General features: G+C 32.9%; 3 protein-coding genes across 4 annotated transcripts in view; 1 reads left to right on the forward strand and 2 right to left on the reverse strand.

Moving 5' to 3' along the window:
* LOC145728609 (BDNF/NT-3 growth factors receptor-like) overlaps positions 1 to 25,069 on the forward strand; it is a 36,930-nt gene extending 11,861 nt beyond the window's left edge. Inside the window, exons 2-10 of one of the 2 annotated variants that reach the window (XM_081978986.1) lie at positions 10,061 to 10,216; positions 12,634 to 12,731; positions 12,789 to 12,932; positions 14,439 to 14,601; positions 22,436 to 22,600; positions 22,645 to 22,970; positions 23,145 to 23,303; positions 23,363 to 23,536; positions 23,896 to 25,069. In XM_081978986.1, the coding sequence (XP_081835112.1) occupies positions 10,061 to 10,216; positions 12,634 to 12,731; positions 12,789 to 12,932; positions 14,439 to 14,601; positions 22,436 to 22,600; positions 22,645 to 22,970; positions 23,145 to 23,303; positions 23,363 to 23,536; positions 23,896 to 24,126 (1,616 nt within the window). In that variant the 3' untranslated portion in view covers positions 24,127 to 25,069. The remainder of the gene's footprint in view (positions 1 to 10,060; positions 10,217 to 12,633; positions 12,732 to 12,788; positions 12,933 to 14,438; positions 14,602 to 22,435; positions 22,601 to 22,644; positions 22,971 to 23,144; positions 23,304 to 23,362; positions 23,537 to 23,895) is intronic. The other variant, XM_081978987.1, reaches the window with a different exon arrangement.
* On the reverse strand, positions 14,139 to 18,235 carry sad (Cytochrome P450 family protein sad). Its single transcript, XM_081978989.1, has 6 exons — positions 17,845 to 18,235; positions 17,393 to 17,789; positions 16,901 to 17,113; positions 15,801 to 16,077; positions 15,429 to 15,712; positions 14,139 to 14,777 (listed from the first exon to the last, which is right to left on the reverse strand). Exons 1-6 carry the CDS (start codon positions 17,981 to 17,983, stop codon positions 14,612 to 14,614), a joined length of 1,476 nt encoding a protein of 491 aa, XP_081835115.1. The 5' UTR covers positions 17,984 to 18,235; the 3' UTR covers positions 14,139 to 14,611.
* Positions 19,167 to 22,151, reverse strand: LOC145728604 (engulfment and cell motility protein 1-like). The gene is made up of 2 exons (XM_081978974.1): positions 21,979 to 22,151; positions 19,167 to 21,532 (listed from the first exon to the last, which is right to left on the reverse strand). Exon 2 carries the CDS (start codon positions 21,527 to 21,529, stop codon positions 19,283 to 19,285), a length of 2,247 nt encoding a protein of 748 aa, XP_081835100.1. The 5' UTR covers positions 21,530 to 21,532; positions 21,979 to 22,151; the 3' UTR covers positions 19,167 to 19,282.
* Positions 25,070 to 25,183: the final 114 nt, after the last annotated feature.

Raw genomic sequence — 25,183 nt, forward strand, 5'->3', positions numbered from 1 at the left:
CCAAGGGTCTCCTACGCTTGAGCTCCTGTGCCTTGGTTGAATGGGGCTGCTAGGATTTGCTGATCTCAAGTTGTACGCTTTTCTCATTCCTGTTAGGGCGTACGGCTTGGTTTGGCCACAGATATGGAGATCAGTAGCCCCGGGATTCAACAAGGCGCCTCCACCATGTCACGTTTTGGGGTAGCGCAGGAAGAGAAACAACAAACGTAGCTCAAGTATGTCTCCTTTATTTGTATACTGACGATGATGCCTAACTAAATCTTACTCCCAGATTAAGAGGGCCGCTAGTACCGCTACAGGCGGGACGCCCATGGGACTCTCTCTACGAGGGGGTGCGTGGGGGTGTGTGTGTGTGAGTGTGCGTAAGGCCTCCTGATGTGCCGCCAAGCGGAACCCGCTCGATACGAGCAGGGAACCCCTATGTCCGACAAGCCCGAAGGATTTACTTTATGCACAGCAAGCCCCCCTTGGAGTGTCGCCAAGCGAAACCCGCTCGATACGAGCAGGGAACCCCTATGACCGACACGCCCTAAAGGACTTACTTTAGGTACTGAAAGGGTCAAGAGTCCCGACGGTCACCACTGGGTTGCGTAAGGACTCTAGTCTGTTCAGCCTGGATTTCCAAGAAGGTATCGAGCCGTCCGGGCACTAGGAAGTTCGGACTGATGCTCGATAGACCGACCCAGAGACCAGTAATCTTCGATGGCTTGAGACGCTGATTAAATACTCGTCTCATGACCCCAATTTGCCGGTCTCGCTGATTCGGCAGTGCACTGGGGAGACCGGGCCAGACTAGGTAACGGAACATGGTGCAACTTATGTTATTCGTGACAATATGTATGGAAATTTCGAAATTATTGATAAGAAATCGGCAGTAAAGAGAAAAAACCATTACAAATTAATGCACTATTTTTATAAATTTTATACCTGTATGTAGTTAATATTTTCATAGGACCTTCATATTACATATTTTCATGTATTAAGGTAAACACGCTTTTAATCTACTATTGAAGAAAGTTGAATTAAAATAAATTCAAAAAGGAAATCCTATTAAAATTGCGTTGTATCTGATTGGAAAAAAAAGGTAGCTCATCACTACAAAATTAATATCCAATATCCGCAAAACAAATCTCTGAATACTTTTATTCTTAAAGTCAGGTACCTAATTACTTACGATTAATAAAACTTTTGAAAAAATACAAAATACAAATTTTCTGTTCGATTAAAAAAGTTTCCAGGTCAATTTAAAAATAAACCTCCAAAATGTAATAATAAATTGACATATATTTCCGCGTAAACCGGAATTTCACCTGACAAATACTTCAATAAACTCAGGGAATCAAATATGGAAAAAACATATTATTGTACTTATTGATGCATGAAAGTCTTCACATTCGAAAGCATATTTTATCTGTACAAACATACAATTTAAAGATTTTTCAATCTTCCGGCATTCTTTAATAAAACACGCTACAAAATGTGCCATTAGTGTCAGCCAATATCAAGATTGCGTACATTTCTTTTATATCTAATGGGGACATTCCTATACAAACTTCCTTGGAGATTCCTTAAAATAAACTGTGTCGAGTGTAAAATCAGCTCCGCCTATGGCGCGTTTATTTAATAAAAATACGTAGGTACAGAAAAATTAATAAGCAGCTCCAGAAATAGACAAAAATAATTTTCTTTAACTTTTTTTTTACAGACAAAGTTAACGTAATAATTGGTCTGGAAGCGTATTTTGTAACTTTTTAACACTAAAATTGTATCCAGGAGTGTTAGTGGGAAGTAATAAATGCTAAAGATGTGAATATGGAACAACTATTTCTCAACGTTAAATTGTATGAAACATAAATCGAGATGTGATAGTAAAGTAATGTTATATGCTATTTGGCTGTCGCAAACCTAAGGAAATTCTACACCAAAACCATAAGTTAGGTGATTTAAATCGTATTTACTTTCTTGTATACAGTACGTCCACAGGTCTTGTGGTGACTATCAGGTGATAGCTTGCTTATTTATTATAGTGGAAATTCTTCTTCGGTACTAGGTATCTTGTATTCCAAATTTGTTGCTTTGTAAAACGTACCTACTATTTCATTCCATCAGGCATTTTGAGCAACATATGGTAGGAAAAATGGTTTTGGATGATCCCTTATCGAATATTAAAACACAACGAGGTTTTTGAGGTCATAAATTCGTGACGTTCTGTTAATTTGGTAAAGGTAATTAAGAACAAAGAACTCAATAAGCGCGACTAGCAAATATTGATGTGGGTTAATCTTCGCGAAAATATATGCCCTGATAACGCGTCAAATAAATATCCCCCACATATTGAACGGATGATACATTTAGTGTTCCAGGAATTTGATGTTTATATATTTGGCGGAAATATCGATATTTTGTTCATGGAAATTATTTCAAGGAAAACAGTCTGCTTTGAATATGGAAAATGCATTGTAATAAATTTTTTAAACACTGTATATTTTTGAACAATAAACAAAATTGTGAGAGCAGCACAAGGTATAGTGTATACGTAAACAAATTTCGCATTTTAATACATGTAAAAGTTAGTAAAGTCCAAATGAGTATGTCTTTGAATCAAAAAGAATTGAAGTACTTAAAATGTTTGGGATTAGAGACAGAATTTACTGAAACTGGTCAAACTGCTCGAGTAGTGTTTACCTTAACTTTCATGCAAGTTAAAGCTAAAGTAATAAAAAAATTTCATTCAAGTTACGAGAGAAAATCAAGCGCTCAAATTGTAAGATCTTTAGACTTTTACCAACTCGCCTTAAGAAATCAGAAATATCATAAAAACTGTTTTTTTTCAAACTTGATATTAGGGTCAATGAAGCAAATTATATTCTTTTGTATCCGTCTAATATTCTTATTTTGCCAGAAAAGCATTTATTTTGAAATTGGGTCAACCAAACAAAAAGGGGGACAAAAAGTACAATTTGCTTCATTGACTTATCATTTCATAGTAACGTATTCCACAGTAGTCGAAAATGTAGGAACCTTACTTTTATCGAACATTTTTCTTATGAAACCGTTGACAAGAGCTTTGTAATGCTTAGGGATGGAGAGCAGCCGAAGGGAATATGTAACGCATGTATCCGATTTTCCAGCAAGTTTCTCAAGTTTCTCAATGAACTTGGGATATCTAAATTGTTATAATCTATGAACAACAGTTTGAAAAGGAAACCTACCCTGTTTAGTTACAGGGAGAAATGATGTACAATACTTGTAATCAAATTAACAAGTGTAAGAATTAACTTAAACTTAAACTTTTTACATACACTACAAAAGTTGGTTACTGTGACTTAAATGGTGTCTTCTTCATTTGAAGAATTCATCTCTCAAAGCTTAAATAATCAAGGCAATTGAAAGCCCATAGCATTTCGTTGTGAAAACTTTTAATTGCTTGTTCAGACTAAGTAAATGTTTTACAATTTGATGGAATAAATATTGTGCGACTAAGTTATTTTTACCTTTTAATTCACATCTCATTATTATTCTAATGATGTTGTGTATTCTATTAATAAAGTATTTCATTATTTTTGAACAACAATCAGATAACTAGCTAGCTCTTAGCTTAGTGACTGGCCAGAGATAAGGTGGTTAAATGATTGTCTTTAAAACAAGGTTGCAGGTAACTGGCAATTGCCATTACTGCCAAACAAGAATTACCATTAAAGGTGCCGTAGAAACGATAAAATCACCGCCAAAGTCGTGACATTAGAACGCGTAAATGAATATTAAATTTCAATTCAAATTAGATACGCGAGTGTTTTCAATATCTGCTACTTGAATGTCAAGTCTTGATTTGTGGAAAAATGGCTGACAGACAGACAAGTTCCGAATGGTGGCACAAGAGACCACACCTAATAAACAAATTAAATTGTTTTAGTGCATATTTTAGTTCGGATTGAAAATTGGTTTTCCCAGTTCATTTGCAATGCAATCAGTACCAATTGTGTTAATTAAAACTTGTAATATCTCATTGTAATACTCAATTGTTAATTGCCTCTACTCATGCCATAATTCTAACTTTCCAAAGCAAATTGGGAACTCATTCACTGTTCGAACCAAATTAACCTTTGTGGATTGTGGTTCCTGGAGCATTACAAAGTGTGTAAATCCGTTCGTTTGATAATGCTTTGTACCAACTCTTTATAAGCAAAAGCTGAAAATTTCATTTAGGAATCGACCTCAAACTAAAGTTTGACCTAGTTTTGCATAAACAGGAATCCTATTTTCAATTTTCAAGTTTTGAACACACAAATATGAATAAACATGTAGTTACAACATACTTTGCGATTGATGTGCAAAATGGCGTTCTTAAGAACTTTTCTCTAGTTGATGCATAACAAAAGTTTCTAAAGTTGTTAACCAAAATAGGTTTTCAGAGTTTAGAGCTATTTATATAAATAAGCTTAAGAAGCATATAAAAGAGCTTCATTGACTATTAATGATTTAAACCTAATAATATCAAAAACTTGAAAAGTGAAAATCAAGAAAGAATTCTATTTAAATCCAAATAACAGAAATAGCAGGATAAAAACGGAACAGAAAATAAAAATTAAAAAGTTGAACTGAATGTTATGTTAATAATTTAGGTTAGATACAATTAAATATGCCTCAAGTTGCTCATTTATTTCACAGGTTGAGGTTCTATAGTTATTGTTAGAAACTGAGTAAACTTGTTGAATTCATACAATGTCACATGCTTTTGTGTTATTATATTAAAACAAGCCGGTTTTAATTACCGTTTTTATCACAGTAAAAATATAAGATTTTATAAGAACTTGAACAGTCAATAAACGATAATTGTATGTAATAACCGAACTCAATGTTTTCAGGGTTTTAAATTATTAAATTTTCACAGGATAGTGCAGTTTTCTGCCTTGAAATCCAACGCTCGTTCTTTCTTCAAATACTTCTTTTTCAAAAACATTTCTTTTTACTCGGAAACTTGATACACTAGGGGCAAGGGAATTTGATTTTTCATTATTAACAGATTCTATAAACGTCAGCAACACTGTGGCTTCTGATAAAAATTTAAGTAATTTTCAACTTCTAATTATAGTTGCTTTTCTGTAGAAAACTTTTCTCAACATTTTGCTGTAAATTGTTCTATTCGGTGTACCATAAATCATATTTCATTTAAGTAGGTTTCTTTCAATTGTGAGTTTAGTTTGTTCTGCTTTGATATTTGACCTATATAAGACACCAATAGCATTAGCTTTCAGAAAAGCGTGATGAGAGAAAATAAACTAAAAAAAGCTGAAAAAAAGTTTGGTTTATTATGTTAATTTATTAGTAGTGGTTTAGTGTTTTCTCTTTCTATATTTACATGATTGATTTTGCTTGTATCAAAATTTTGTTGTTGCAGCCTCTTTGTAATGTATGCTTCTTATGTTAAACATTCTTCATACTAGCTGAATCACTGGACTGATCAGACTATCTGAAGCTTTTTATGGTTTACTACATTTACTATCTCGGTGCTTTTTTCCTTCTTGATCTATCAAGGAAATGCTAATTTAGGCACTTCTGAGTTCCTGTGATCAACTCTAAAATTGTATGTATAGACACTTTTGCACATTTGTACACTTCCTACACCCTGTATTTAATGTAATATTAATTTACACTGAAGCGAAATACGGAAAAGGCAATAGAAACAACCCACGTGTAAAGATCTGGAATATGTCAACAACTCTGTGGGACTCTGTTAGCAAACTTGGTTAATTGGCTGTTTTGACTTCCACACTCTGGAGTAAAATTACTAATTCGCAAATGCCGCAAGATATTTGTTTGGGTAAATTAATATAAAACAAAGTCAAAATTCGAATAATTGAAGAAACATTTGTCCTTATAGAATAACCGGAAATACTTACCACATAGGTGGATTGTCTTTGAATTTATGAATGATTGATTAATAACCGTAGTTTGCTGTTTTATAGAGTTGTAAGTAAACACACAGCCATAAAAATGACTGCAAATAAATCAGCGAAAACGTTAAACTCTTATCTGATGCGAACTCGTCGCCATAACTAGAGAAAACAACGAGGAAGCAAAGTTTTCAGAGAATAAGGTCGATCGTGCGTCCATGGTCCGTAATCGGTTCATCTCAAGCTGTAAGGTTGCATTGTAAAGTCATTTTCTGGTCCCATTAAAGTCACTTAGAATCGAGTCCATTCAATTCGATTCTTCTTGGTATATCAGCCGCGGTATCTTTGTGGCTTTTTTTTATTGGAAATAGACCTTACTGTTTCGATGACTTGTATAGTGCAGCACATTAAGCTTTTGAATTAAGATTCTGTGGTATGAAAGTGACTTAATCGTTCTCAAAGTTGAACTCAGCTTATTTCTATCGTAGATTGATTTGAATCAACGCTTACAATGTTCTTGCACAGAGTGCAAAAAACACTATCATCATCACAATAATTAGTAACTTTTACATTAATGTTGCTTTTCGAATTTAACTTCCAGATTGAATTTAACTGGAACTTTAAATTATGTACTACTTTAAAAGTTGCTTTAATGTTTCCTCGTTGCGACACTCTTTCGTTACGCTTTAGTAACGAACTAATTATTTTCTGGGTGAAAAGATTGGAAGAAATATCTTTATCTTTACTCAACTCAAAAAAACGGCATCAAAGCGTTTAATACAGTGCTAATAAATTTTAAAAGTGACATTAGTAAGATTGCTGGCAGGTCATTGGGTGAACTGGAAGTAAATAACAATATCAGAAAGTTGTTGTTTGCTTATAGTGTAATCAGTTGACTTTCAATAAAATAGCTGGAGACAAATAATAATCGTAATTTTTTGTACTTTCACTTATTTTAATGATTTGTTAGTTTTTTTATGTCATCGCAAGGCTAAGAAGATTGATATAAGAAAGTAGAAGTTGGAAGAAGATAATCCTAAATGTTTACCGTTGATGTTCCAAAAGTCATGTTCTATTACTCTTTAGTGTAGGCCTCTTTCAGCCTCTCCTAAGAGCAACACAAGAACTAAGAAAGCTTTCAGAACGGATATTGCCTCTGAAAATAGGAAAACTGGAAGAGGGGGCAGATATGCTTCTACTGAAACTAATACAGAAAAGTAGTTCTTGAACATGCAGACACTTATAATTAGAAAAAAACCTGACTGAAAAGTGTAATAATGCATTTTGATAATTTTATTATATTGAGAAACATTTCTGTGAGCATATTTTTACTTAGAATCTCAAAGACACTCTAGATAGATTTTCTTAAGAAAAACTTGTCTAAAGTCCGGTACTGCATCTGATTGGTACTCTTGGGCACCCACCATCCTTTTTTTAATTAACTAGCACGTTACGGAGCATCAAGAACTTCAATCGAACAAGCCGCTGGCCAGTAGCATACCACCATTCCAGAAACAAAAAACCTCTTGTGTTCGCTAATGGTTCAGTCCGATGCCAATTAATTTTTTTGCTCGGTCTAATGGCCAACACATATACTGTAAGGAGATTGCATTTTAGTACCCAAGCGGAGCTTTAATGTGTAGTCTTGATTCCGTACCACGCAAGTTTGCCGTAACTCCGAAATAAATTTTCAATTAACGACAATAAATTACTGATTGCGTGAATTAATGCACAAGATGTAACGCAATGCCGCCCAAATGTGTTATACACCCTGTAGAAAGGTCAAACTGTGACTTCCTTATCTCTCCCACGGCCCTCGTAGCCAGCTGTACATAAATCCGTGGAAATGTTAGCTGTCAAATTAACATCAAACGATCGAAATGCAAAAATATAAACACTTCTTTCAACCGGCATTCGAGATATACCGATATGGTGCATCTGGTTGCATTCGTATAGTCCAGACAAATAAATTCGTCAATTTCAGTTTATAGCTCAAAGAGTAGCTTTCATAACTTCTTGTTTTGAATTGAAGTGAAGAAATTGAATTACCAATTTAGAGTTTGCTTCTCACCTACATTTACATACCTATACTGTAGCAGCAACCTTGCTATTTAACGGCTTACTTTATGTAATATCGTTAAAATTTTATTTTGCATCTTTTTTAGCCTGAGATTAATTGCATAAAGAGGAAAGAACAACTTATCTTTTGTACTGTACCAATGCCAAAAAGACACAAAAACTGGTTTGGTGCGCATTTCTTATTTAGTTTAGTACCTAAAGTAAAAATACCGCACGCCTTCATAAGAAATACTTAAGAAGTAGGCCGAAATTACTGGGGCACGATCAGCAAAAATTGCTGTAACAACCACCTAAGAAAGAACAATAGAAACAAACTAGCCCCATCATTAATAATATTGTTTTCTTTATTTTAATTTCAAATGCAGTAGCTTGGTAAGTAGGTAGTAAGTAAAGGTGAATGAATTAATTCTGTGTAAATCAATGACATACTGACGTAATTCTTCAATGAGAATATTACATTAATATAAATTTTATTTAATTCTACTCGTAAAAAGCGACTGGAGGTATAAAAGATTTAGATTATTTTTTGAATTTGTTCCTTTGACTTGAAAAATTCGACTATTTCCTATAGACATCAAATATTTCTTTCTTATTTAGTTCAACTCATAAATAAAAGTATGATTTTCTCATCACTGTGATGGTCGACGGTAGGAACCTTTACAAGTCAGTGACAGTATGTTGTTGTAATCCTTGAACTTATTTCCTTCAGCAAGTTAGCAACTACTTATTATTTTCATGCAAATCATATCTGTAATTTGAATATTCCAACTGAAAGTTAAATAAAATGTACGAGTAGTTCAGTAGCGAGATCCTGTTAGTTTCACCTAATCGTCCGATGCAAAGTTAGTTTTCTGAGTGTAATGAGTAAAGAAGCTTTGCCACGTGTTTAGGATTTATGTACAGCATTTTCCACAAATCTGCTAAGAATTTACGAACACAATTTTTATTTCTTAAACTAGTATTTGAATAAGCCACTGAGACGTAAGTCTAAATATCAAAAGTTACTATCATTTGCGGCAAAAATTGGCATAACTAGCCAAAAGAAAAAAAATGTATAAAACATGCCAACAGATTGTAATTAGATGGATAAAACTAATTAAACACAAAAACAGATCTTCATTTTCCGCTTCGTCAAAATATGATAAGGCATAAAAGGACTAGATAGATTAACGGCATTCTTTGATGCTCCAGCAAATCTTGTATTTTGACGGCTTGCAGATGAACTTTATGCAGATATAAAATAAGAAAATTAAGTTTGACTAAACTATAATGATCTTTGTCAAATGGATACACAATCATGCATTACATGTCAAGCAATAATTTTAAGTAATTATTTAGAAGTGAGATATAGCAACTTAAGGTAAATTCTTGTTTTTCTAAACAGCCTGTTTTAAAAGTAATAATGGAAAAAATGCAGTACCTCCCAGTATTTTAAGGTCAATTTACTGTCTGCACAGCAATTTTCAGGGCAGTAACTCCAAGATTTCAGATAGAGTGACTGAAATTGTGTTTCATTACATTTTAAGTGAATTTCCTTCATTTGCAATAGTTTCACTGAAGTAAGGGTTGTTTATGGAAAAAATCCGTCTCTGGACTTCTTCTTCTTTCTTCTGCCAGTACACCAAATTTTTTTTAGATTTAGCAACGAGTAAAGGGTACTAAACCTTTGTTAGTTCGAAACGGTTACCGGAAAAATCTTATTGTGATTCTCTCTAAAGAATTCACTTTCTGGAATTTGTGAATTTACTCTGTATACTGAGAAATGTGAAACATTTCAAAAACGTAATTTAGCTAGTAATGAGCCTGCAAACATGGAAAGATAATATACAAAAGCGGATCAGCCCTTTCCGAAAACGAAACAAACAGATTTTAATTAACTTAAACTCTAACATAATAGCAGCTAATTAGTAGATAATATTTACGATTTTGCTTTCGCTAAATTATTAATTCCCTTAATAGAAAAATTGCAAAAATGTACAGTTAATTGGAAACGAAATTTTCTCATGTGGTGTATTTATTCGATTTTAACTTGAAGAAAAAAAGACTCTGGATAGCAAATTTAAATAATAATGCTATTTTTTTTTCAGATACACGAAGACAGGAAGTATTTAACGGAACTTGCCACGTTGGGGTGTGTTTAGGTGAAACTGCCTGCAAAACTCTCAGCAGCACTACTTATACATGTTGGTGCACCCACACTAAACGTCCCCCTTCGGAAAATGGAGACTGTACTAGACGAATAGGTAAATCATTATACACTATAAAACCAAAATTACACAACTTATGTACGACTCTGATACACTGTGTCCAGAAACAGTGAGGGATCTACCAAAATGGTTTTTACATTTAAAAAAAAATGGATCTTCAAATGTTATGAATTGTGGTTCGTAACGTTAATATTGTACATCAAAATCAATCTTGAAAGTAAAAAGGACAGTGTAAACATTCCATTAAAAAATGTCTGTCAGATTCAAAATTCACTCTGAAGAATAAATTTTTACTAATAAATCTACTTTTAGAGCAATCAAGTAAGTTACCGAAATTATCTGAAAAAGCAAACTTCTGTTGGAAAAGCGGATACAAACTTCGTAATGCTAGTATTACTATAAATTTTTAAAACCCCTTTACAGGACCTTTTATTCGTGTTTCAGTCCTTTTCCCTGATTAAACCACATACGAAGATATTTCTAGAATCCCTGATAGAGCTCATATATCCAGCATTTAGAAAAGGACTTTCAACTAATAGGATATTTTACACTCGAAATGTCACAGTTACCGACTATCTCTGTGTGCTTAAAAACATCCACTCTGGAAGAAAGAAAGCAAGAATCATTACGCAGATCAAGCTGATTAATTAATATCGGATGTGTGATTTTAAAAAGACAACAAAAACGATTTAATAAAAGCTTTCAGAGAGTTTGAAAACAAATTTGAGCTATTACAGCGTACTATAGAGCCACTAAGTTTTCATTATCCATCTTCAACAAAAGAGCTTTTTAAGCTGTTAGTGAAGATGATAATTTTAGTTAGGCTCTTCTCTTACATTTAGCAAATGCCTAATGAAAATTAAAGGGGCAATTAATATTTGAAGATATGAAAAGTTAGTTTGTGCGCCCCAAAAGATTTGAATTTCATTAGATGTTTGGTTTACAACTAAATCGTCATATTATGAAAGTTTCTGGATTATTATAAAGTTTCAACTGGGTATTATTTAAAATTGTATTAATTTACGTACTAAGCTGATATATCTTCCAAAAGCTAGCTCTAGCAAATTACTTTAATTTTTCTTTATAGTATTTGACTTGAAGTTTTGTCGATGTTTATGGTAAACATCTTCATGTTTGATGTCTGCTGTTTATTAACAAGCTATTGTGCTTGCACCCTACGCTATAGAGTATTAAGTTGCCGAGAATCCATAAGAGTGCATGTGGTTCATTCATAAAGCCACTGTACGTACTCGTTGAACACCTACGATTCTATAATAGGAATTGATTATAAATCGTTTACCTGTGAGGTAGGCGATTGCTAAATCAAGCACTTGTCTTATCGAATATCGAATAATATAAGGTTCAAATTCAGTCACGCGGATATTGTATTTACTTTCATTCCATCGGTCACTAAATTCATCATTCAAAGTGATATAGTACCCCTACGCTTTGTTATGAAAACTGAATAGAAATCCCACACAAAAATGAAATAATAACCAATCCAGAATTAAACTAATATTTTTTATACACTTTAGTTGTATATTACACATTTTGGTTCTCTTTTACACAACTAGACCACACTTGCTGGGACTATTAGAATATTACTTGTAAAACCCACAACCCGACGGTGTAGGTTGAAAAAACACAATAGATAAAAAAGCTCATTATCTGATATAAGTAAGCGAGAGATTTTCAAATCCGAATTAGGAAGATCCCTGGTGTTACTCGGACAGTTGATTGCAGTTGAAGAAAAATACGTGGGCCAGAAAACTTGAATACAATCGACCGTGTCACTACATCACAAATTACGAGCAGTGTAAGGAATATCCATGGAACCTTTAAGTAGTGACTCAACATAAATTTGTATTTATTATTGCCGAAAAGGTTTCGAAATGCCCGACCCCAAAAAAAAAACAAAGATGTGTTATAATATGACCATATGGAACAATAAAACTGAAAAAGTAAGTAGTTTTCAGGAAGCAGTCACCCATTTCTTAAACTATTTGTTCTTTGTTAACTAGCGTCCTATTTCTCAATAAATTACTACAATATTTCTTCCAGTAATTAGCTGGGAATTCAAATTTATCACATGTTTATTTTGGTTCGATTTAAGGAAATCAACTTAAACTAATCTTAAAACGTGTGCTCATTATGAAGTAGCTGACAGCCACTTAGCGGCTGAGCAATGTGATAGGGGGCCAAAAACAATAGAACAACGAGAAGATAGGTAAACAGAGCTTAAAAAGCTGTTAAACTGCCAATTGGAGCGGTTTATTAGTCCTATAAAAACTCTATTTCTCGTTCACGAGAGCCTGGAAACATCTGGAAAAGACTTTAAACGGTTTTTTTTACGATTCTGAATGTGTACGTTGATAAATCCGGCATTTTTAAGACTTAAAAAGTTTGTTTTTAAAGTTTTTTCGCTCATCCTTAACCGAAGACTTTTGTTTTAGTTAATGAGACTTTACCGCACTCTCAACGGATTCCCGTACAACCGCTTCCAAATGGGGACGTATCTGCAACGAAACCGAACCAAACGACTCTTCCTGTGGTATTATTCCATTAAGTATTCCGGAAGGATGAGTTTGACAAATTAATTTTCTTCCAGAAAGAACAGTCGTTGGCAGTATCGAGCAGCACTATTAATTTAGCCAACTTTGTAGTTCCTGGAATCGTCTGTATTATAGGGACGATCGTTTTTACGTCATTAATTTATTATTTTAGATTAAAAGCCAAGAGAAGAACCGAAGAGGTAAGTCACTAATTACATTTTAATTAATTTAGTTTTTTAACTTTTAACGTCTCAAAATAGTGCTATTTTTTCATGGATGCTATAGTCAGAATAAAAACCTGTTTTGGTTTCTAGCACTGTCACTAAAAATTTTTCTTACAGTGTTGTACAGATTTGTTAAAAAAATTGTCTTAATCACAAACTGTCAAAAAATCATCGATCAAACTGGTTTTACTTTAAATATTCCCATATTTTTTTAATAAAGCTGTTAAGCTTGTTAAAAAAAAGAACTTTAACTATTCGTTTTCTTGCATTAATTACGAACCTTTATTGGAAGCACTATATTCGTTCTTCGTTCGTTCGTCGTTCTCGTTATCTAGATATGAATCAAAATTTGAATTTTCCGCACCTATATCTAATATAAAATTCGCACCTAACCTAACCTGAATATAAAATAATAGTGAGGAATAAAGTTTGTAATTGAAATTTTATATCTGAGTAGATAATATAGGTAGAATAGAAAACTCGTTTAAGTATACGTAACTTTGTAGTTTACTATAATTATCTCAATAGCTGTGTTACGTAGAAAAAACTCTTATTTTTGGAGTAAATTTACAAAAACTGAATAGAAATTGACAATGTAATATCACTAATATCAGCCTTACAATTATTTACAAATGAATAATTCCATTACTGTTTTCAATGTTCAAACATCTTTTAGATGCTCTGTATACAAGATTATTTAATATTTGTCAACTAACTTTCAAAAGTTATATAAATTTTCCAGTGAATGTAACAGTCACTTTCCCTTCTCAATGCTGAAAAGCATTATTAGTAAAACGTTTGAGTTTAGCATCTCAAATTAGCTTTGCCTTCCAACTTATGCGTTCAAATAAATCAATTAAGCCACTTAGCAGAATTCTTTGACTACGACGACAGAACTAAACAAATTTGCATTAAATGTAGCTAAGAAAAGACTTGCTTTTTGGATATTAAGTCAGTTAGACGGTAAATTAATATAAATTGGTGAAATAACATTACACAAATTTCAAATTGGCTAATATCTAGTTTGAACTATTCAACCAATGTGATTCAATCATTTGACTTGTTTGTACTTTTTTTTTAGCCGATTGCGGTTTAAATTTATCTTTATTAATAACTTCCACTATTATTGACAAAACAATAATACTTAAATACATGTTCTCGAATATCAAAGAAAACAATAAATTTCAAGTGCCTAGCAATTTATTGTTAAGGACATTCATCCGAATTTGAAAATGTTAGGCGGATCATAAATTCACAAAACAATGCTATAAAATTCCTGTTTTGAAGAAGATTAAAATAGATGTTGCTTCATGGAATGCAAAGCTTAAAAATAGTGTTTCATTCTGCTTAAAACTAAATTGGTACTCATAAATCAAAAATTGTCTATATTGCCAAATATCCTTATCGGCAGTTAAAATTGCCTAGAGAAAATGTTTCCCAAATCCCTATTTAGTATAAACTAACCTTGTTTTAAAATTACAGGCTTCTCCAATCAATTTGAAGCAAAGTCTTCTAGTACCAGAGCGGTACGCCCCAAATCCCCAGTACTCTGCCTGTTGCGGTACTGACGTGCCAATTCTCCGAAGAGAAACTTTACAGTTTGGAGAAGTAATAGGAGAAGGATGTTTTGGCAAAGTACATAAAGGTAATAATAATTACAACGGTGTAAACTTAAATCTAATTTCTCGATCGGGTACGGCCACCATTTTTAAAACCACTTTGACATCATCTTCGTTAAGTACTTCAATGTTAAAGTGGCTTACCACTTCGGCTAGGGTTTTCTGAAGCTGAAACTCTGCCAGTTTCTTACCGATACAGGACCTAAAACGACATTTTATTAAGTGAAGTGTGTGATCCATTTTAAAAAGCAGTGAATATGGGTACTTTTTAAAACGGAAAAATTCGAGTTAGCCAAAGGCTAATAAACCTGCTCCAGCTTAAAATGAAATCGAACCCCTAAAAATACTTTAAATTTTTATGACAGAGCTCCTGCACGAGGCACTTGGTTGTTCCCCCTAATTTTTAATTATTTCAACAAAGCAACCAAAGCAAATCGAATATTTCTGGAATTATACGTAAAAAAATGTTTAAAATCCTTTGGAAAGGGTCTAAAAGCTAATATTTTCATGAAGATTCGTTTAAACAGGAATAAAGCTTTATGTATGGAAAATTGGCTTAGAAACCTCCACAAAGTTGTTTAAATTTAATACCATTTCGGCAAATTGGACATAAAACGTTTCCGGGTTTTATATTAAATATTTCACGATTTGGTCTTAATTTAGTTTCAGTGACGTCTAAACTATCTAATTTCAAGTTACTTAGATTACTAAGGTTTAAGAGTACAGTTTCTTTAAGTATTCATTATTTTTATAGTTTTGTCCACTGTGTGTTTGATTGTTTTTCCATAATATAAACAGAGTATTTCTTATTACTATTCTTACTATATTTTTTCTCAAACCAACTATTACTCACCTTGCTCCAATGGCAAAAGGTAAGGCAGCAGACTGAACAATGCTACTTTTAATTTCACTTCTAGCCCATCTATCTGGATCAAAAACTAGCGGATTCTTAAAATTGCTTTCATCCCTACCGGTTGTGAATATCGACAATATTAGCACAGTTCCTGCGGGAATCGTATATCCGCTTAAAATGACAGGCTCAGGCAGAATTCGGGTTAGAAATGGTGCGACAGGATAGAGCCTCAAGGCTTCTTTTACAACATTTTTCAAATACGTATTTGATATAGGTGAATGTCCCTAAAGACGTTTTTAAATTAATCCCAAATTTTATACCTATTAAAGGTTGAGTTCGTTATGTCTAATCATTAATTAAAAGTAAACTTACTTCATCTCGAGACGTTTGAATTTCCTGTTTGAGTTTTTTTTGCACTTCGGGATGTTTTGCCACTGAGTAAAGTATCCACTCCATAGCGTAAGCTGTCGTATCCCCCGAAGCTAAAATTAAATCAGTGACGATCTTAGCAAGCTCATTTTTGGTCATTTGTCCAATTAGTTTTTTTAGAAGCCCTTCAGAATCTTCGAAATTTATTTGAGTTAGAGAGTCTACTAAGTCGGCTGATGCCTGTAACGCATGAGTTACACTGTCTTCAAATTTTCGCCACCTAAAAATGTAAAATATAAAAATATGTTTCTTTTTGCGATCTTTTATTGTGTAACTTATTTAAACTGTAAGAATAAGTATTATTCTGTCAAAAAGAAAAACATGTATGTACGTCTTTATTAAACTGAAAGGCTTTTGAATAGTTCCTTTCAATATTCTTCGAATAGTATACAGAAAATCCACTATTTCGTACTTTGTATACGTCCAAGTATTTGGAATAGATTACGTAATCGAGTGGAATAAGCTTTTGAATCTATACATTGCCAACTTTACAATTTAAAGTCTGATATCGATCATTTTAACTTCAAAATACAGATAAGAGTGATGGTAAATGGTAAAACTTGGTGGTTTATGGTTGGCCCACTGTCTGAAAAAAAACCTAACAATAAATTTCTCCTGGATAGGCCTTTTGATTCAATGTAATTTTACGGTTGTAATGAAGCAAGTGATTTATTACTCATATTTAATAAAATTGCACAGCTATAAAAGAACATGTCAGCATTTTGATATATTAAACTTGGCTGACACACATAGTCGAGTGTGTGCGTTTCAAATGTCATATCAAATAATGTTGCACTCACTTAAACATAGCAAAATGTGTAGAGAAATTGGAACAAGATTATCTGATTAAAATCAAAATAGGAGAATCTTGATTAAGCTTATTAGAACGAAATAAATAGCTGCATTAGATTGGCGGCATTACTTTTAACATTTACTTAATTAAAACATTGCAGGTGTGATTAATATGCGTATGTATGTATTAATTAATATTAAGTGTGACAACCAATGTTGTTCAGTGCTACTCAGAACAAATCATTTCTTACCTGCTTATTTTATGTTTAGCTGCAAAACTGGCTGATACTAATTGCATTTTTGAACTCGTTTCAAATATCAATTGTACTACAATAGCTAAATCGTTAAACTTCTCCTCAAATTGAAGTTTGTTTTGTTCGAAACTCTTGACTCCTATTAGCACTGTTACTAAAACTTCCAGAGCCCATCGATATAACAGCTTTTCAATATCTGGGCTACAATTACTACAAACAAAAGGAAATTAAAAAAGATTTGGATTGAAAATATAATTATTGAATGGATTGAATATTGTGTGTGCCTCTCAAAAAGATTTTGACTTTTTTGTTGTTGTAGAAAGATGATTAACGTCTTTAAAGTTCAAAAATTAACTGTTGGACATTCAAATTCATTCATTCAATGATCAGTCAACTTTTGTAATACTCTGAATTCTCTAAAGTTCAAAAGGTTCAATGTTCATGATAGTCTCACTAGGTTGTACATAGTTTGTACATAATATGACCAACCTGATGGCTGCTTTTTGCAAATTACTCAACAATGACTCGACAGCAGGTCCACAACAATCTTCCAACCAACGTTGTGGACCTTTCAATAATAAAGGGTTCAAAATTCTTCTAAAATGCAGCCATTCCTCTCCATTCATAAATAGCAACCCTCTGGATACGTTGTGTAAATTGTTATAAGTGATCCAGGCGTCCGGCAATAAATGAACTGGATATTTGCCTTCATGAGCGTATATCGCCCTCATTGCTTCTGGATCAGATACGAAAACACAGGAAACTGGTCCGACGTTTTCTTTAAAAATTGGACCTAATTTTCGATGCCTTTCGTCGATGTAGTTGTGAAGTTGTGGGGCGGAACCTGCCATTATCAGAGACAGAGTGGTGCCTAAGATAGGTAAACCTAAAATCATAAATAATCAGCATTGAGGAGTTACAAAATTCAGTGCTTTCCTTACCTTTAGGCGAAGGTATTTCGGTGAAACTCTTGGGAAATGTTTCAACAACAGTACTGGGGGCAGTACTTATTTGTTTTTTTCCTTTGAGAAATTTGAGGGAATGATTGACGCGCACCGCTTTAGAACCCAAACACGACATTTTTGTCTATAAAACCTAAACCGCACTGTAGAAAAAAAAAATTGGAGTGGTACCAGACGGGTACCAATTTTAATCTCGGTCGTACTGCGGACGGTTGTCTAGTGATTCTCATTTCCATCTTTATTATGTCGGAGTGTCGGACTATCGGGGTACAACGAACTTCGAAACTTTTGTTGTTTCGATGTGGCGTATTGGATTAATGCTATACGGGGTGCAGGACAGTACTTAATTATTTTTAATTACAATTTACATCAGGTGAAAAATTGAAAAACAGAGCTTAATTGCGTACTTATTGGGGGAGAGCATTCTAATAAGTTGCATAAATTAGGATTAGTTTTCAACGTTTATGTAAATGTGCTTTAACTTCTAATAAACAAACTTCCAAAATTTAGTGCCAATCCAGCTCATTGGTCAAATTCTAAATTGTGATAAACTTACCATAACATTGAAGAACGATACAAGAAGATACCAATAAATTATATTTGCATTTGATAAGAGAAATGATAAATTAGACTTAATTGTCACATTGGTGTTATACTAAGTCTCAGTTTTTCTAATGAATTATTTTAAAATTTATTTGATACTCTTAATTAAATTTATACATTATTGTATGTTTATCATCACATATGACGATTTATAAAAGCCAATTGAAAAAATCATGTTAAATATTGAATTGAAACAGAACATTTAGAGGTCGTAGATAAAAATTATATTGTTATTATTATGTGCAAGCAAGGTTGTATATTTAAGCCTATTTCATATACATTGCCTTCATCCAAACTTTAAAAATACTTTTTTCTCATTTTACATTCCCAATTTCATTAAATGCTAAAGCACGTTTAACGTAGTTTGATATGCTAGCTGCAGCTTTGTCAAACCTGAAAGTTTCTAAATTTCGTTTCCGAATTCCTGTTGTTAAAACTCACAACCTGATTTCATTTGTACGGTAATCTAGATACATTTTAATCTTTGCTCCACGAAGCTACCTGCATTTTTAGATATTTTCGTTTTATCAATGAAACAGATTCAGATTAGGTCGTAGACATTCGTTCTAATCTAATATCCTAAAACACTCGAAACAAATAAAATTTGGGAATAATAGCATTATGTAAAATTCAATGTTCAATATACCAAAATAAGTTCAAAAATATTGTTGCATTTGGGAATATCTTTAAGAAGCTGAAACATGAAACAAGATTTATTTTAAGATGTTTTAACAATCAGCAATGCATATCATCAAAACAGTGTAGCTCTAAAGATATAAGAATACGAAATGATATGATTTAATAATTACAATAATTAATTTCTATTGGCTTTTAAATTTTTTGGTCTTGGAGGCACTTCCGGTCTAGGCAATGATGGTAGTGACGGCACAATTGGAGGACTCTTTGGGATATGATAAGTCTGCAACTCGATCAACTGCAGCCTTATATCCATCTCTATCATTGTATTAAGGTCTTGTTTATAATATGAACTCAAATTTTCGGCAGTATCTTTTTTGGTTAGTAATAGAAAACCATCGGTCCAATGAGCCGCAGTTTTTTCGTCATCAGCTTTAAATTGCAAATGTTTATCATACTTGATTATAATACAAAAAGCTTGACCAGGTGTATCGCATAAGTTTGAGTGTTGACAATTTTTTCCTATTACGATGTGAGTAACGTCTTCTATGAGGTAGTGTTCTTGGGGACGTTTTTTACTTTGTTCATCTGAAATTGTGAACTCTTTTTGGTTTTTACTGAGCTCAAGACGAACTAAGTATTTCTTTTTGTCTTGTGATCCTTTCTTATCTTCAATCTGTATAAAGTGTTGTCCGTCTATCAAACACTTGATACGATGTTGAATTACGTGTTCCCTGTTGGGTTTCTTGAACTTTTCTTTCAGTTCCTGCAAACAGGGATGATTCTCGAGCATGTTTTTCATTTCTTGTTCTTTATCACTCATTATTTTGTTTTGGACCGTTTGAAATGTAATATTGCTCATTTCGATGGTAAGGCTCTTAAACTCTAATGGTCTAGTTTTTAATGCCATTTTTACCTGCTTACGTAATACGGTCATAACTTTTTCGTAATCAGCGTAACTCGATGCTTTCATTTCCCTGCGAGTTCGTGACAACAACCACATCGTCCGAGAAAATAGTTCTAACAGAAATGGTGTTTTAGAAGAACAAAAAAACACTAGAGGTTGGTAAAATGTACTTTTGTTGTCCGGCGGATCCAAACCAATATGTAAAATTTTTGCTAGTATTCTTATCACTCGTTCACTGGTTACAAATATTCCTGGTTCATACAAATGCTCTTCAATTTGTGACTGATAAAAATTCTTATGGTGATTTTCTTTATAATACCTTAATGCTTCTAATGTCAAGTAACTGATATAACCCGTTTGTACATGTTCAGATACGGGACGACGACTTCTCACGGACCTAATACTGTCATCTGACATTACTGAAGCTAAAGATATTGTAGAATTTCTGTTATTGAACGCTAAATCTTCCACTGAAATATTGTTAACGGGATTTCGTAAATTGGTATCATCAAAATCCATTAGAATGGTTATCCTTCGCATGTCTTCTTTTTCTAATTCAAACTCTTTACGTTCAAATAATTTATTCTTTTCCACATTAATCTGTTCGTTAAGGGCTCCAGTAAAAAGATTTAACAAATAGGTTTGTAATACGTAAAGTTCATGTTCCATTTTCCTACTTAAATCTCCTGGGGTTATGATGCACTGATAAATCTTCTCTCTAATCATTTTTTGATTAAGTTGCTTAATAATTTGCTCTTTCTTATTACTTTTACATACTTTTATGATAGTGTTAATCAACGAAAGTGACATGAACTGAAGTGCTGGGGCAGTATACCACATATAAACAACTATATCGTTTAATGGCACTTCATTCAAAATTCGGTCCTTCCAAGGCTTGAAAACTTCATTAGTACTGAGAAGAATCTTATGCAAAAGAGACAGAACAAACCTGATTTCTTCATTACTTGTATCTGTAATCTTCATAATTCTCAAAGATTTTGACAAAATGTCTATAGAAGTGTTGTCAATGTAGTCTTTGGAAAATAAGTGCACTATAGTTCTGAGAATACCCAACTGGAAGTTTGAAGGTAATAAATCTTCCACAAAAGTTTTTAAAATAATTTCATCAATTCCAGTTCGCTCTAGATTATCTATAAAAACTGGATCCAAACTATGTTTGTATATATCTTCAAAAGCAATCTGCCTTTCATCCTCATTATCTGACTTTAAGTATTTCACGATACGATCTAGAATATATTGCAAAGAAAACACTACCTTAAGACGATCGTTGTGTTTAATTTCTTCGTAATTGCTTTCTGAAATATAGTGTTCGATGTCATCATTGTCAGTCCCTACTGGCATAAACATTAGGCCGTATATTTTAGTTGATTCAGGAACATCCACCTTTCTGCATATGGATAGAATGTTTTTATCAAGCCCCATACTCTTGTCAAAGTCGTACAAGATTTCGTCTGTGCTGTCAAACTTTTGTACAGAAATTTTGGCTATTCGTGACATTTTCTGCAAGAAAAATGAAACCGATTTAGGTTACAAAAATTTTAGATTACGCAAGTTGAAATTATTTTTATGCTTTTAAAGTGACACATCTTTCAAGACATCCTGTGTTATCTGTTAATTTAAATTTGTAATTTGGATTCTGAATATAAGCTTGCTTCAAAATGATTATTTTATACAAAACTACGGTTTTATTTAAAATGCAAAATAATAGGTCAAACTCGTATTTTAAGTAGGAATCGAACGGTCAAGCTGCATCACCTATTAATTCCATTTTGTAGAGAATAAACGTGGCATTAAAAAGCTGTTTATTTTAAAATACACAAATAACATTAAAACAAATAAAATCTTTTTTTAAATTGTGGTTTATACTGTAAATGTTCAGACCTCAATTAGCATAGGGACTCTCTATACACAACAATTTACAGAAACATACTGAATCTTTTACTTACGTTAGGAATCAAATGCCGGAAAATAGCTGAGGACGTAAAAATTTTGCTGCAATTCACGTTATGATTGGTACAATAATAATTAAAGCATCCTTTTTCACGCTATTATGGATGATTACATACTAACTACACTTCCCGTCGTACGTGTGGTGTATCTCTCACCGCAATGATTAACTAACTAAAGTATAAATTTGCGATAAGCGTTATCTATACATGTAAGCAAATATGCTGTAAGTTTTTACTAGAAATTTTAAGATAGGTAATGGTTTAAGTTTTGTGTTTTCAAGGTTCCATACTTTGAAAAAAAAAATCATCTTTTTTGAATTCATGCACGCAATTTAGTCTCTTTTAGTAGAAACTACAAACCGTTACTATAAAGGTGACTAATATTTTAAAATATTTGTTATCTTTGATTCTACAAATACTGGTCCATCCTACTCTAGATCTGTCTTTTTTACAGGTGGACTACAACACTCCCCAGATCAACCCCCCATAGTAGTGGCCATCAAAATTCTAAAAAAAGAAGCAACCCGTGAAGCTGAAGAAGATTTCTTTAGGGAAGTAGACATTATGAGCACATTCCGCCATCCAAACATTCTCTCATTCATTGGAGTGGTACTTAAAGGTAATCTGCACCTACCTTCATCAGATATAAAATTTTAAATAAAGCATCTCCAGATGCAGCTACTAAAATAGTCGAAGAAGAATTTACAAACCATATGATGGTCTTCGAATATATGCAACATGGTGATTTAGCTGAAGTTCTACGATCTCAGCGGCGTCTTCATTTGGATGAGTTGAAGATTCCAAAACTAGGACCATCAGAGCTTCTGAGCGTGGCGCTTCAGATTGCTTGCGGTATGGAGTATTTAGCTGCTCAGAGATTTGTGCATAGAGATCTGGCCTGCAGAAACTGCTTAGTTGCTGACGGGCCTACAGTCAAAATCGCTGATTTTGGTATGAGCAGAGATGTGTATACTTCCGATTACTACAAGGTGAATATGCTTTTGCTTGCCACAAGATTATCAAATATTTTTGTAGGTTTATTTGCTGTCAATCTTATAAACTTAAAACTTGGGTTCGTTCTTCGATTTTCAGAAGGTAAAATACTTTGTGGTCATGTGGTGGCTCCACATGATCATGTTTAAAAACTTAGCATTTTTTCTTAGATTGGGGGCAACAGAATGCTGCCAGTGAGATGGATGAGTCCTGAATGCGTAGTCTACGGTCGCTTCACATTGGAATCAGATGTCTGGTCCTATGGAGTAGTACTGTGGGAAATATACAGCTTTGGAAAACAGCCGTACTATGGACATAGCAATGAAGAGGTTGCTTCAACACATTTACCTAAAGAAACTTATATTTTAAATGTTTTTTGTTTATATAGGTAGTGAAACTTATTTTGGATGGGATAATGCTAATACCTCCAGAGGATGCTCCTCCCTTAATATGTGAACTTATGAAAAATTGTTGGAAGACAGAACCGAAACACAGGATTACTTTTCCGCAAATCAAACAAGTACTGGAAGAAGCTTATTGTAGCAATGTACAGTCACTTAAGGTAAGCAGTACCTATCTTGTTGTGCGTGTCTGAACAAATGTTTTTAATTGTAACGTTTTATTAAATTATTTTCATTCTGTTGTATGAGCAGCGCTGATAAATTTATAAATTCAGCACAACTTCATTTACAACCAAACAAATATTTTGTTCAACATCATTTAATTTTCACAGTGATACACCCGAAGGCGTAAGCTAATATGTATTTAAGCCCCCAAAAAGGTCTTTACTCATAATTTACTAGTACCCCCATGATGAAGTAACAAAACAAACAGAATAACAAATTTGGTATTTACCTGATTATAATTAATTTCCTCAAAAGTCTGTGCCAGACCGAGAATAAAGCGGCATTTTCATTTTAGAGAAGCAAGTCGGAGTTTATGAATTCCCCCATCCTGAAATCATCTAACGAGCTGACAATGAAGCATAATAACTCTAAAACCACAATCAACGATCTCAAAATGAAAACACTACCTCGACCTCCGCCACTGCCAAAAACTATTTCGCATACGGACCTTTTGGATTCCCATGGTTATTTGTTGCCTAATGAACTGAGAGAACCAGTGCAGTACCTACAAACTGTACCTCAATGAACTGTCCTAAATGTATAATAAGTGTTGTCTGTAATGTAATAATAATTATAATAAAAGTATGCAGAATGTTGTGAGTGTTTGTACTGATAGCGGTTTTGAAGGAGTGCTTAAACTTGTTCATTCATCTTATTAATGTTTAAAAAATATGAGTGCATGGTTGTGAATACATTAAGTGGGAATCAATGTTTTTTACGTAATAACAGCATATGTATTTAATTTATATTTTTCAATTATTATTACACAAATCAATTTAATAAAAAAGCAAAAATTTGTATTTTCATATGTGACCCATTTATGAAAAATTGTTGGTTTATAGGTATGTAGAGTGTGCTGTAAAAGCAAACAACTGAATTTGTATAACTGTATAGACTGTTTTGTAAATACCAATATAAACAATTATATTAAGTACAGGGTATTTTTTGTAGTTGAAGGTCTTAAGTGACGTTAATTAAATATTAAGTAAACGACGCGATTTTATTTCAGACTTGTTAAAATAATTATTAATTACTATCTAGCTCATTTGAAATCTTTCTAAATAATTGTTGTGTAGATTCAAGTTTACATTACAAACTATTTAATAACTAAGAAATTGAAGCTGTATATATATTTTTGTAAACATATTTTTCGATTCATATCTAAGTGTTAGTGATAGTATAAGTTGTAACATCTAAAATATTTACGTGCGACGTATTATACAATTGGAGTATCTGTATGTTAGTTACAAAATGTGTATAAAATACCAAAGACTTAATTAGTTGCCATTTTAATAAACGCAAAAATTGTTGATTCTCTATGTTTAAGTGGTTGTACACTTTTTATTAAGTTAAATACATTTTTTTAATTCAATTTTTGTCTTAAAACATGGTTTAGTATAATACATATGGTGTGCCTACTAATATTCTAATATAATTATCAGAGATTTTGCTCCTTCCAAATTGAAAAACAGTTTTAATTGGTTATATATACCCGCATTTCACTATTTTTTTGCCCAGAATAAAGCTACAAAAATATGTAGGGAATAATGTTATAATATACCATACAAAATTAAATATTGTTT

Source organism: Ips typographus, linkage group LG4 (genome assembly GCF_016097725.1).
Source record: "Ips typographus isolate SLU linkage group LG4, UJ_Ityp_2.0, whole genome shotgun sequence".
Taxonomy (NCBI): domain Eukaryota; kingdom Metazoa; phylum Arthropoda; class Insecta; order Coleoptera; family Curculionidae; genus Ips; species Ips typographus.

Bases quoted from the DNA above. Each gene is read 5' to 3' on its own strand.
- sad (XM_081978989.1), bottom strand. From the start codon at position 17,983: ATGTCGTGTTTGGGTTCTAAAGCGGTGCGCGTCAATCATTCCCTCAAA. The intron at 17,790-17,844 runs GTAAGGAAAGCA...TTATGATTTTAG, and splicing joins CGAAATACCTTCGCCTAAAG to GTTTACCTATCTTAGGCACC. The intron at 17,114-17,392 runs GTTGGTCATATT...TTTTGTTTGTAG, and splicing joins TTGCAAAAAGCAGCCATCAG to TAATTGTAGCCCAGATATTG.
- LOC145728604 (XM_081978974.1), bottom strand. From the start codon at position 21,529: ATGTCACGAATAGCCAAAATTTCTGTACAAAAGTTTGACAGCACAGAC.